Source organism: Capsicum annuum, chromosome 11, assembly GCF_002878395.1.
Source record: "Capsicum annuum cultivar UCD-10X-F1 chromosome 11, UCD10Xv1.1, whole genome shotgun sequence".
NCBI classification, from domain to species: domain Eukaryota; kingdom Viridiplantae; phylum Streptophyta; class Magnoliopsida; order Solanales; family Solanaceae; genus Capsicum; species Capsicum annuum.
The window spans coordinates 198,647,698-198,662,367 of NC_061121.1; the positions used below are offsets into that span (position 1 = coordinate 198,647,698).

The 14,670-nt window shown below is 32.5% G+C and overlaps 1 protein-coding gene across 1 annotated transcript; it reads left to right on the forward strand.

Annotated features, from left to right (window-relative positions):
- The first annotated feature begins 805 nt into the window (after positions 1–805).
- Positions 806–9,090, forward strand: LOC107847781 (U-box domain-containing protein 13). Its single transcript, XM_016692263.2, has 4 exons — positions 806–1,385; positions 2,769–2,885; positions 3,322–3,771; positions 7,603–9,090. The coding sequence occupies exons 1-4, from the start codon at positions 1,113–1,115 to the stop codon at positions 8,752–8,754; spliced, it is 1,992 nt and encodes a 663-aa protein (XP_016547749.1). The 5' UTR covers positions 806–1,112; the 3' UTR covers positions 8,755–9,090.
- Positions 9,091–14,670: the final 5,580 nt, after the last annotated feature.

Sequence of the window (14,670 nt, forward strand, 5' to 3'; positions counted from 1 at the left end):
GTGAATATAATTCATCAAAATGTTTTTCCAACCCTGCATAAATATGAACATAAAATACTAGGTGCATCGAAGTTTTCTTTTATCTAGTTGCACAAATCGAGAGCATTTAGCTGATTTTTGCTTATAAATCTAAGTAAGTTGAATGCCAAAAGGAAAAGAAATGGATGAAAGAAGACATTATCATTCATGAAAGTGAACATGAAAGAAATATTATGTACATCAAAATTTACTTTTATTTAACTACATGATCGAGAGGATTTTGTTGGTTTTTGCTCATAAGCTTAAGGAAGATGAATGTTAAAAGGAGAAAAATAAGATGAAAAAGCAAATTATTATTCGTAAAAATTTTTTTTTAACCCTACATGAATGTAAACGCAGAATATTATATGAACTCATATTTTTTTTAATCTTTCTATAGATCGAAAGGATCCCACTCATTTTTTGCTTAGAAACCTAAATAAGAAAACACTAAAATGAATAAAATAAGATAAAATTCATCAAATACTTGATTTAAGAGATCGTTTAGTTTTGAAATGAGATGAACAAAGTTATTTTATGTGATAAATTATTTCATAATATATATAAAATAATTTATTCCATAATTATAATACAAATAATGAAATAAATAATCTTAAAAAATTAAATAATACTCCTAAATAAATAAACACATAATAAAACACCCCACATCTTATTGTAAATTATTAGCATCTCTCGTCCCTCGTGACAAACAAATCCAAAGTTTAACATCAAAGTCAAAAAGAATTGAGGTTAAAATCTAACCCTAGTTAAGCTAACTCAACACTTCAAGCCGAGCCACGAAAAAGAACATTTCTAACATTTCTATACCTCCTTGCCCCCCTTCTCTCTCTCTCTCTCTCTCTCATAGTCTCAATTCATACGCTAAAAAAAACACCATTTTCTTCTCTCTCTAACTCTAATGGAGTCGACCAAGTCGACGACGACAACCATGACCAATTTTCCTTACAACTTTTCATCTCTTTTCCATCAAATTTAGCACCAAAATTCAGACATTCTTTCAATTCTTCAAAAATAAAATTAATATCTGTTTTTGAACTTTTTTGGATCTTTGAAAAGTTTGAAACAAAAAAACAATGGGTGAAGAAGAAAAAGGAGAAGTATCTAACAAGTTGATTGAAATAGTAAATGAAATATCAAGCATTTCGGAGTTCAGAAATTCAGTAAAAAAACAATACTGTAATTTAGCTAGAAGACTTAAGTTGTTGACTCCAATGTTCGAAGAAATTCGTGATAGCAAAGATAAATTATCAGCTGATTGTATGAAATCGTTGATATGTTTGAAAAATGCTCTTGAATCTGCTAAGGAGTTGCTTAAATTTGGTAGTGAAGGTAGCAAGATTTATCTGGTACGTATGTTTAATTATTTGTGCTTGCTTTCTTTAGCTTATTTTTTTTTTCCGATTTGATTTGTGTTTTACTTGCCTGTTGTTGTTTGGAATTAGAAGCAAGTTTGTTGGGTTGATTTTTTTATGTTTGATTTGTGTTTTTCTTGTTTCATCAGTTTGAAATTAAAATCAAGTTCAGTGAGCTGAGTTTTTCGATTTGATTTGTGTTTTACTTGCCTGGTGTTGTTTGAAATTAAATGCAAGTTCGTTCAGATGATTTTTTGACTGTTTGACTTGGGTTTTGCTTGCTTTTGCTGTTTGAAATTGAAAGCAAGTTCGGACAGGTCAGCTTCTTTTTTTATTTTCCATTTGATTTGTGTTTTCCTTGCCTTGTGGTGTTGGAAAGTAAAAGCAAGCTCGTTCAGTTGATTTTTTATTTTTTCGATTTGATTTGTGTTTTCCTTGTTTGGTGTTGTTTGAAAACTAAAATCAAGTTCAATGAGCTGGTTTACTTATTAGTTAATTTTTGTCCTGTTTAATTTGTGTTTTCCTTGCTTATGGTGTTTCAAATTAAAAGCAAGTTCGTTGAGGTGATGTATTTATTTTTTAGATTATTCTGTTTGATTTGTGTTTTGCTTTCTTCTGGTGTTTGAAATTAAAATCAAGTTCAATGAGCATTTTAATTTTTTCTAAAGTTCAATGAGCTGATGTTTTTAAATTAGATTTTTTCTGTTTGATATGTGTTTTCCTTGCTTCTGCTGATTGAAATTAATAGCAAGTTCTCTGAGGTGATTTTTTTAGTTAGATCTTTTCTGTTTGATTTGTCTTTTCCTTGCTTATGGTGTTTGAAGTTAAATGCAAGTTCATTCAGGTGATTTTTTTGTATTTTTTTATTTGTGATTTCCTTGCTTTTGCTGTTTGTAATTGTGACGATAAATTTGAAATTTTGTAAGGAAATTGTTTGCTTGCTGAAACGATTGGAGCAAATGTAGTAACAAATTAATCCTAGTAAATTCCTTATATGTTCATCTGTTGGATTTTGTTTCTGATTGGAGTTATTGTGTCTACATTGAAGAATCTTATGAAATCCTATAGAGAAGATTTCATTTTGTTACAAAGCATTAGATCAGTGATAGGATGTTGCAAATTAGCCGCAATGAAATATTCCTTCTGATATTTATTATCATGATTGTTTTTGCTGCCAGCCAACTAAGATTTTTCAAGATTGGCTCTTTAAGATTAGTAGGTTGGCTCTACACTAATTCAATCTCCTTATATGGAAAAGAGTTGGCTTTGCTTTTATCGATGTCCTTCTAATATGCTGCCATTTATTATTTTTGAGTCATTCCCTTACGGAATTTAATTTAAATTCTGAAGTCTGAAGGAAATGGTGCCTATTTGCAGGTGCTAGAAAGGGAGCATATCATGAATAAATTTCAAGAGCTTACATCTCAGCTTGAACAAGCTTTGAGTGGAATTTATTATGAAAAGCTTGAGATATCTGACGAAGTTAAAGAACAGGTACATGCCATTTTCTAATTAACTCTTCATTCCAAATGGGGAGATTGTTCTGGAAGAAGCAATATAAGTTGTTCTGGAAGAAGCAATATAAGTACTTGACATCATTCCCCTACGTATTTCACTATTTTGTGTCTCGAGTTTTTATATTTCATGATTACGAGATCATTTTGAAAAAAAATAATTGTTCTTCACTGTCCAAGGATGTGCCAAACATGTGTTAATTTGACATAATAGATCTATTAATTTTCTCTGAACTCAAAAACTGTAAGAACTAGACAAGTGAATAGGTTCACGCCATATATTAGTCTATCGGAAATTAGAGTGGTTCAAGTACGATATTCATCTTTGTAGCATATAGCTTGATGGAATAAATGGCCTACGGTTAAACACATTTCATTTGCAGTTCTTCACCATCTATAACTTCTTCTGCTTTCAGGTTGAACTTGTCCTTTCTCAGTTCCGAAGAGCCAAAGGAAGGGTTGAGACACCTGATGTTGAACTGCATGAAGATTTGCTATCTCTTTATAACAGGAGTAATGATGCCGCTGTAGATCAGGCTGTCCTAAGGAGGTTAGTTGATAAGCTACAGCTGACTGAGTTAGATGACCTTAAACAAGAATCACTAGCTTTGCATGAAATGGTCATTGCTACTGATGGAGATCCCGAGGAGAGAATAGAGAAGATGTCAATGCTACTAAAGAAAATTAAGGACTTCGTACAAACTGAGAATCCAAACATTGATTCTTATGCAAGGGATAAGTCTTCAACTGTTAGTGGACAAGCATCTGCAGACAGAAGCCAGAAGGTCACAGTTATACCAGATGATTTTCGTTGCCCTATAGCCCTGGAGTTGATGAGAGATCCTGTCATTGTTTCAACTGGGCAGGTATTGACGCTGGTTCCTTTTAGCCTATTGGTATAAAATTTAGTTGAAACTATCTTTTGCTTATTCATTCATTACAGAAAGACATCATTACCAGATTTTACCCTTTCATCTCGTCATACATTTACGAGGATAGATAACTAATATCTTGCTTCGGTGTTTATGTGTACTTATTAGTTGTCTGTCAGAATTATAATTTATGAGTGATCGCAACAGATCTCTAATCTATATGTTTCAATTAGGCAGCAGTATTATTACTCAAAATCATAATAATTAGGCAGCAGTATTTGATATGGTTGAGAAATATAGGAGAAAAAATATTATTGAATTGTTGTAACTACATTATTAATTTGAGGCCCTATTTATAGACAATACATTCCAATCCTTTTCCTAGTAGGACACTACATTACAATCCTTTTCCAAGTAGGATTTTATATGCTATTTCAATTCCTACTCATATTCTAACACTCCCCCTCAAGCTGGTGCATAGAAGACATATGTACCAAGCTTGTTATGGATGTAACTAATATGAGAATCAGTGAGGGACTTGGTGAAGATATCTGCAAGAAAACTGATAAGGATTGCTTTGGACGTCTGGGAGACCTCAATTGAAACGGAACAAATTGAAAAAATGATCTGAAAAGTAGTAAATATTGCCGTAAAGTCGATGTGTCGCTGGAAAATTGTCGAAAACTGGTATAAAATATACGGGTCATCTCGAAATCAAGAGCCGAGTAGATCTTGAACATGAAATTCACCGGAAACTTAGCCAAAACATGCTCACACGCCGGATTATTAGATTTGATGGCTGAAAAGTGACTACAATCTGAGGAAAAAAAAAGTATATGGGTGGGTCGGAATGATGACACGACCCTACTGAAAAGAGAAATATGTGTAACGTCGGAATGATGGAACGACCCTATTGAGAAATAGAAATTATATGAGTAAGGTCGGAATAACGGCACGATCCTACTGGAAAAGAGAAATTATATGGACAGGGTCGGAATGATGGCACGACCCTATTGAAAAAGATCTGAGGAGTCACCAGAAAGATGCATGGTTCTATGCAACTCAGATATGAGACAGTAGTCCGAAAAGATGCACGGTGCTACGCAAATCAGATATGAGAAAATAGTCACCGAAAAGAAGTACGGTGCTAAGAAAAATAGATATGAAAAAGTAGTCATCGGACAGATGCATGGTGCTACGCAAAGATATGAGAAAACAGTCACTAGAAAGATACACAGTGAGTCAGTGACCCAACTTTTGCTAACATAATCATTGGCCAGATGGGTGGCATATATGGATTATAGCCTCCCGCCGGCAGCGGAAACTCTTTGATTCTTTTACCAAGATCGTGGAAGCTTTGATACCATGTGAAGAAATATAAGAGAAGAATATTATTGAATTGTTGTAACTACATTATTACATTGAGGCCCTATTTATAGACAATACATTCCAATCCTTTTTCTAATAGGACACTACATTACAATCCTTTTCCAAGTAGGATTTTATATGCTATTCCTATTCCTACTTATATTCTAACAATATGCGTGTTCTAGGGTAAGCGAAATACATAGATATTCGCTTCAAGTTGTCTCCAATGATTACTTAAACATTTTAACTATCTGAATGACCAGATACACCTATCGTCGGAAAAAATGTGGCTTATAAACACCCGAGTCCCACAGACTATATGCGTAAGTTACACTCGCCAATGACGAGTCAAATAACCAATTAAAGAACAACACATACAATTCGTAATAAATAATGTCACATGTAATTACCAAATAAAGAAATACATTTAAAGAAAATATCTTTTTCCTTACTCTCAACGAGGCAAGTGCCCCCTCCCCTCTTTTTATTCCTTCTGCCCCCCTCTGACTTGCCTCCTTTCGCCCATGTTCTTCCCCAAAACAGAACCCTCTGTCACCCCTTGTCCCAACAACATCGCCAAAACAGAACCCTCTCTCACTCATCTTCTTCCGTTTCTTTCTTTTGAAGGAATTTTAAGCAAATGAAGATTGGAAAAGTTAAAAAAAAAATATAAGATGCTCTGGGATCGCCGGAGTAATCTCAGACCGCTGCTCCTGTGAAGGCTCCACTACTCCATTAAGCTCTCCCGCTATTTCTTCTCTTTTCTCCTCTATTTGTAGGGAAAATCAAAAACTCAAAACATGCAAAAGCTAAAAGAGTGAGGCCAAATTCAGTGATCATGAAGGTTATCCGTGGGTGAACTTTGATGGTCCATCGGGTATAAGTGGAACTCGACAGCTGAACCTTGAAGGTTGTCCATAGCTGTACTCAATGTGAGCTTGTGTTTGTTTTTTAATTCTTTTCTGTGTCAAGGTTCAAAGAGAGGCGGTGGATTTATAGTTGAAGGTGGTAGAACTACTGATGTTGGGATGAGGAAAGTTCACATGGAGTTTTGGGTGGAAAAAATCTGGTACTGTTGTTGAGAGATTAAAGAGAGAAAAAAAAGGTAATGCAGAATGGCCCACATACAAATTTAATTTTATTTCGGAAAAAAAAAGAGAGGTCTTATAAAGGCCTCACACGCTAAAATTTAACTAAAATACTCGTACTTTCCCATGCCAACGTGAGGTGTCTATGAGAGACATATTTGCCAAGTAGAAATGTGTAAATGGTCAATGTCTATCTGATCGTTGTGGAAAACTTATGTGGCTATTTATGTTTTCACCTTTAAGAAATGATTTTGAAGAACTATCACATCTACTAGTTATCGTAAAATAAAAAAGAACCATCATATCAACTAGTGGTTATAGCTTTTTCTAGAGAAGAGATGCTAAAGGTAAAATCACCATGTACGAACAAGGTTACATATTAGTGAGTTGGTTCAAATTTGCTGATCAAACATCAATAGAAACAAGACAACAACTATGCCTCGGTTCCAAACAAGTTGGGATTGGCTTATATGAATCCTCACTGTTTCATTTAAGCGCAACTCATTTCATAGTCATACCAAATAAAAGTGAAAAAAAAGTTAACCCTATGTAAATAAATGTTGTAATAGAAGTAATAGATAGTTTCATACCTAAAGCTATCTCAAAAGACCTCTCATTTTATCCTCAATATGTGCTACTTGCACCTTCTGGGCTAATGTGAATCATTTTTATCTTATCTAAAATCTTGTATGAGCGCCATCCATCTTAGCATTTGTATTTATGCAACACTAATCTTTTGGATATCTTAGACTTCCGTGGCCCAACATTAACTACCATATGACATTGCGAATCTTATAACTATTCTGTAGAGCTTATCTTTGACTTTGGTAGGCTTCTTTCTATCACATAACAGCCCGATAACACTTCTCCATTTCAATCATATGGTTTTGATTCTATGAATCATCTTATCATTCCATTCTCTTGAAATAACGAGCCTAGATATCTAAATTGCTTAAATTTTGGTACCGCAATCCCATCTAGTCTTACCTCCACTTTTCTCTTCTCATGCTGACTAAACTTCTTGTGCATGTATTCAAACTTACTTCTACTTGTCCTAAACCCATAACTCTAAAGCATTTCTTCAAAGTTCAAGCTTTTGGTTGAAACTGTCGTTGGTCTTGTCAATAAACACAAGATCATCAATAGTAATGGAAACTCACCTTGCATCTTGCTCAACTCATCCACAACTAAGGACAAGGGTTCAATGTCAATCGTTGGTTCAGCTCCACTGTTAAAGGAAACTCCTTTGTATCTCTTTCATCCTTTGAAAAAAGACATGTGATTTCTACTAGATAATACTTCATTTAAAGGTGGAGTTGTAATTTCCATATTTTCATTTTTAATAGGTTAATTTTTACTGGACTTGCAGACCTATGAACGCTCTTGTATTGAGAAGTGGCTGGAAGCTGGACATAGCACTTGTCCCAAGACCCAACAAGCCCTCACAAGCAAATCTCTGACACCCAACTATGTGTTGCGTAGCGTTATAGCACAGTGGTGTGAAGCAAATGGGATTGAACCACCCAAAAGACCAGGCAGTTCTCAACCCAACAAGTCTGCATCTGCATGCACCCCTGCTGAACACTCGAAGATAGAAAATCTCCTGAGAAAGCTCAAATCAGGAAGCCCTGAAGAGGCACGTTCCGCTGCATGTGAAATCCGCCTTCTTGCTAAGCGTAATACTGATAATCGTGTTGCAATAGCTGAATTGGGTGCCATTCCTCTGCTCGTCCATCTTCTATCCACACCTGATTCTCGAACTCAAGAGCATGCCGTTACAGCACTTCTTAACCTTTCCATATGTGAGAACAATAAAGGAAACATTGTAAATTCAGGGGCAGTGCGTGGTATTGTGCATGTACTCAAGAATGGAAGCATGGAAGCACGTGAAAATGCAGCAGCCACCCTTTTCAGCCTTTCAGTTATTGATGAAAATAAGGTCACCATTGGTTCTTCAGGAGCAATTCCTCCGCTTGTGGCATTATTAAGTGAAGGTACACAACGGGGAAGGAAAGACGCAGCTACAGCGCTTTTCAATCTATGCATTTATCAAGGGAATAAGGGCAAGGCAATAAGGGCTGGAGTCATACCTACACTGATGCGACTGCTCACAGAACCTCAAGGTGGTATGGTTGATGAAGCACTTGCTATTTTAGCAATCTTGTCGAGTCACCCAGAAGGGAAAGCAGTTCTTGGAGCTGCAGAAGCAGTTCCTGTTTTGGTGGGTGTGATCTCAAATGGTTCTCCCAGAAACAAAGAAAACGCATCTGCAATTTTAGTACACCTCTGCTCTGGCGACCAACATCATCTGGTCGAAGCGCATCGACTTGGTTTGACGGGTCCTTTGATGGATTTAGCACAAAATGGCACAGAAAGAGGCAGAAGAAAAGCAACCCAATTGCTTGAAAGAATGAACAGGTTTGCTGAGCAGCCGAAACAGCCTCAGGCACAAACCGAGTCTCAAACTCATAACCAGCTGTCGCGATCACCACCCTCATCTACTAATGCCATTGACAGTTGAACGCTGCCAAACCGAGTCTCAACTAAATGCTTATCATTTGTATTTCTAGTTAGCATGGCTTTTCGTTCTTGGTTGTATTCTAAGCAGTTGATGACATTTAGCATGGTTTTAGAGAAAGGGGTGGGGTGAGGGAAAGGTGGAAGATCACCTATCCTGTTTGTTCATTAAGTTATTTTATTTTCTTGGGTTAAGGGGTATAGGCCGTGGAATGAGGGTTAAACTTGAAAACACATAGAAACTGAAAAATTGGCATGCAAAAGTGTCTGATGTATTCTATGCAGTAACAGTTGTACAAGTGTAATCTTCCTCAGTTTTTAACGAAGGAGATGGTTTCCATTACAGAACCCCCCTTGTACGGGGAATCTTATAGTTCAGATAGAACTCTCACCTTGTTGGTGAAGTTTCTATTCTCCACATTATAATCTCCTTTCAATTTCCCCTTTTCCTGCGCCAAATTTAAAAAAGAAAAAAACAAAAAACATGCTTCTTGTTGTACACCAAGATAGTCAAATTCTTACCAGAAATGAGAACCAGAGTAAGTCTGCTCTTTGCCTGATCTTTTGTACGTACCACTTTCTTAAGCTTCAGTATGATCATAATTTTGAAGTTGAAACTCAAACTTGAAAAATCGAGTTTTGAAATTGTATTTGGATATGCATTTTATTTTAAAAAAAATTGAAGTGAGTGAAAGTGAATTTTTTCCTAGAAATTAGTGTGGGTCAGTTTTTGGACTTGAAAATTTTTTGAAGACTGGTTTTCAAAATCTGATTCAAATTTATGATCAAAAGATTTTTGTAATAAATTTTCAAATCTCATTCAAAATTTTGGATCAACACTAGCGTTCAATGAAAAGATCGGAGAGTGGCCCCTCACATTTTGCTTAGTTTCTGTGGAACATGTTAATTACTCCTAAGTGCATTTTTACCTTTCTATTTCCTGAGTTTCATTTTAGTTGACATCTTTCTAAAAATATTTGTTTTAATTTAGTTATTTCAATGATGAAACTAAGAAGATTTTAATATGTTCTTTCAATAATACCCTTATCATTAAATGACTAAATAAGTTGTATATATTCAAATTTATATTTTCAAAGCATAATTAATAAGACTAATTTGGTAAAATAGACCCCTAATAAATATTTTTCTTAATAGGTGTGTCAAGTTTATAGGGGTCAACTATTATGAAACGGAGGGAGTACATTAAAATTTCTCCATATTGTTAGTGTTTGTTCAGAAATTTTAGGCTTAAGTCATCGATATGCCCTTAAACTTGTTTCAAAATTTTACTTGGACTCGTCAACTTAGACTTGTACCTATTGAATACCTATATTATCTAGAAAATTGTTCCTATTAGGCATTTTCGGATATTTAGCGAAAATTGTGAAGTGTGTAACATACTTACGGTGACATGACAAAAACGACTAATTAAAAGATGACATGTGGTATTGAGATCCCAAATAATTATTAAAAAATAATTATGTCAATACCCCACTCCCCTTCTTCCCCATTTTCTTCTTATTTTTTGACTTTTGTTATTCTTTTTCCCTAACCTCAAAACTCAATTTAAAAAAAAAATAATTAATTTTAAATATATCTTCTATTTTTCACATTTCTTTCTACACATCCTTAATTTCACTTTCTTTTTCACACATCAATTCATATTTATGATTTTTTTATATTGTGAGTTCTTTAGAATTTAAATTCTTTAATAATTTCAAAGAAAATAATTTCATATTCATATTAAGTTTGTTGGAAAAAATGAAATTTCGTTGAATTTTTTTTTTTATCCATTTTTTCTGTTTTACAGTTTTTTTTCATTTTCTCCTCACCCCATGGCTGCTATGAGCTCTCTCACCTAGGTCTGCTCTGTGTGAGGAGTGTATTCTTTGTTTTTACTGTGACATCAGAGACGCCATAATGTGAGTGGTGTGTGAGTATATTGAAATCTTCCCCTGTGTGAGGAGTGTATTCTTTGTTTTTAGTGTGACATCATAGACGCCATAATGTGAGTGGTGTGTGAGTATATGGTGTGTGTTGTCTTTTGTGTGTCCATGTGTGTGGGTTGGTTATTGAGAATAAAAAATGAAAAATGGAGTGGAAAAGTGAGTAAGTTGTCCAAAATGTGAGGGAGTATGTCTATTTGTGTTAAAATTGTGGAATCTTTTTTCTTCTCCTTTTGGCCGGCAATGACAGCTGGTGGTGTGGCGGAGGAAATGGTGGCAAAGAGGTAAGGAAGACAACAGCTTGGGGGTGGCGGGGTGGGGGTGTTTTTTATTTTTTTAAATTAAGAAATTATTATTATATAAAAATTGTATTAATGAAACAATTTAAGTATAATTTTTTTAATAAAAATAAAAATAAAAATAAAATATTATTTGGTATCAATCACGCGCCTAAGGAGAGTGGGTTACACTTTTCTTGCCACATCAGCGATTTGTGCCTTATAGGTATAAGCTTTGAATAATTTAGGTATTCAATAGGTACAAGTCTAAGTTAAGGGGTCCAAGTGAAATTTTGAAACAAGTTTAAGAGACTATCGATGATTTAAGCCAAAATTTTATGGCTGCTATATATATATATTCAATAGTTATAAAAAAAATGCGAAATTAGAAAGAGCTTGAATATAAAAAAGTCAAATATTAGTAACTTTTTCCTAGTAAAGTTATGTAATAACTGATGTGCATCATTTAAATACAATTTTTTCTTTAAATTAGATATTCATACTTGGAATTTACTGTGTGCATGATAATTAATGATGATTACCATAAATATTTTGGTATTTTATGTTGTACATAATATATTTCTTATAAAATATTGTTGCATAATATTTGAGTATGATGTTGTAGAAAGGTAAATTTACAAAGAATGCAGAGAAAATTGAAGGAAATGTGTCATTTAAGTTTTGAATGAAGGACTAGTGACATTGACCAACTTAAAGGGTCAAACATAATTATGAAACTTAATTAAGTTAATTGTGGACTTGATTAATATTTTTAAAACTTTCTAATCTTTTCAAAAATACAAATCAACCCACACCCACAAAACTCCCCCCTCTGCAAATCAATGGTCTCTCCTCTATTTCTCTCGATAGTTTCTCTCTAACTTTTCCAAACCAACAACTTTCCAAATTTCTTCCTTCAATCTTCTGCAACTTCAACCTCCGGCGATAAATAGTTTTGAGTTCTTGCCCGTTCCTTTTTTACTTTCAACCGTCAGTCGACGTGACAACATTCTCCGGCGACAATAACTTTGAGTTCTTCATCGTTTCTTTTTTTATTTTCACAAATAAAAAATTAGGGATTTTTAGTTATGAAGAAAACGAGGAACTTGAGTTAACTTCTTTCTAGTATGAGTTAACAGTTTTAATATTTGTTACTTAAATTTACAATAGGGACTCAAGAATATCCTAATTTGTGGTATTTCTTTTCTTCTCTTTTCGGAGTGAAATATGATTTTTTATTGTTACTGTAGTTCTTGTTGTCGAATATTGTTGTAAAAAAAGTGAGAGTTGCATTTTATTTTTTTCAAAGACATCTTTCTGGCCAAATCGAACAAACAACTGTTGATTTATTGGTGTTTGTCATTATTTTTTTTGATGTTTTTTTTATTTGTATTTGTACAATATTGATTTTGTTGGTAAATATTGATGTTCTTAGCGTGTGTTAGTTACTTAGGTGATTTTAGTAAGTAAAATTATAATTTTTAGTTGAATTTCTCATCTGGGTGTATCTGATGCTGCTGTTTTTCCAACAATGGATAAAACATGTAACGTGAATCCAACAAATGAGTAATCTGTTTCAACATATGACTTATCTGTTGCAACATTTTAGTCATATGTTGCAACAATATGTGGATAATTTGTTGCAACAGACGAGTAATTTATTCCAACATATGATTGATCTGTTGCAACATATTAGTCATATATTGCAGCAACATGTGGGTAATCTGTTGCAACAGATGAGTAATCTGTTCCAACATATGACTGAGCTGTTGCAACATATTAGTCATATATTACAACAACATGTGTGTAATCTATCTGTTGCAACAGATGAGTAATCTGTTCCAACATATGACTAATTTATTGCAACATATGAGTCATATATTGCAATAGATTACTCATCTGTTGGATTCATATTATAGTGTTATAACATGAATTCAACATATGGGTCATCTGTTGCAATAAGTGAATAATCTGTTGCAACAGATTATTCACCTGTTGTAACAGATGACTCATATGTTGGATTCATAATGCAGGTTCTATCCATTGTAGCAGTAGCAGATAAACTAAATACGAAATTCAACAAAAATCATAATTTTACTTACAAAACCACCTATGAAGTAATATCCAAGTGATATACGAACAAATTTAGTTATTACAAATAATTGCTTAATTTTAATTATTCAAATAAAACTGGTCAATTGATCATTCCACTCACGACGAATACACTTATTTGATCATATAATTATTATAAAATTAATTGAAATTGTAAGTGAACTTATCAATTCATCTTTAATTTAGTTAAAATCAATTTAGCTATTACTAATAATGACTTAATTTGAATCATTTCAAATAAAATTAGTCAATTGACCAATCTACTCGAGATGAATACACTTAGTTTATCATGTAATTACTATGAGATTAATTAAAATTGTAAGTGAACTTATCAGTTCATCTTTAATTTTAGTTATAATGAATAATGACTTAATTTTATCCATTTCAAATAAAATTGGTCAATTGATCACTCTATTCATAACGAATACACTTAGTTGATCATTTAATTACTGTGAGATTAATTGAAATTGTAAGTTCATCTTTAATTTTAGTTAAATCAATTTAGTTATTACTAATAATTATTTAATTTGAATCATTTTAAATAAAATTAATCAATTGATCACTCAGGACAAATACACTTAGTTAATCATGTAATTACTATGAGATTAATTGAAGTTGTAAGTGAACTTATCAATTCATCTTTAATTTTAGTTAAATCAATATAGTTATTACTAATAATGACTTAATTTGAATCATTTCAAATAAAATTGATAAGTTAATCATTCCACTCAAGAGGAAACAATTAGTTGATCATGTAATTACTACAAGATTAATTGAAATTATAATTGAACTTTCTAATTCATTTTTAATGTTAGTTAAATCAATAGAATTATTTCTAATGATGACTTAGTTTGAATCACTTCAAATAAAATTGGTCAATTGATCACTCTACTCAAGACGAATACACTTAGGGGTCGTTTGGTTTGAAAATAAGCTATATCGGGATTAGTTATGCTGGGATAAGTTGTGATGGGATAAGTTATACTGGGATTAGTTTTGCTAGAATTATTTTTTATTGAGTGTTTGGTTTGTTGTATTCAAAGTAATATGCATGGTATAATTTCTAGGAATAAATTGATTGATTACCAAAATACCCTCCATCTTATTTATATATATATATATATATATATATATATATATTTATTTTTAAGCTTTAAATAATCATTCTTAAAATTTTTATTAATTTTTAGAGAAATTAAAATATATAAATCAACATAATTTATATATTTTACAACCATTTTGAACGGTAAACTGTTCAAAATTTATTTATTTATGAATATATTACACGTTAATTTAACATAATTTATGTGTTTGTGAGAATATATTACGTTATGTATTATGTTATATATAATTAAATTATATATAATTAAACATAATTAACATAATTTAACATAATATATTATAATTAAATATATTAACATAATATATATATATAATTAAACATAATTAATGTATATATATTCATAATATATTCATAATATTATACATTATATATTACGTAATTACGTTATATATTACGTAATATATTGTATTCATAATAATGAATATATTATACGTTAATTAAACATAATTTATTATTTCTGA

Bases quoted from the DNA above. Each gene is read 5' to 3' on its own strand.
- LOC107847781 (XM_016692263.2), top strand. From the start codon at position 1,113: ATGGGTGAAGAAGAAAAAGGAGAAGTATCTAACAAGTTGATTGAAATA. The intron at 2,886-3,321 runs GTACATGCCATT...TTCTGCTTTCAG, and splicing joins CTGACGAAGTTAAAGAACAG to GTTGAACTTGTCCTTTCTCA. The intron at 3,772-7,602 runs GTATTGACGCTG...CTGGACTTGCAG, and splicing joins TCATTGTTTCAACTGGGCAG to ACCTATGAACGCTCTTGTAT.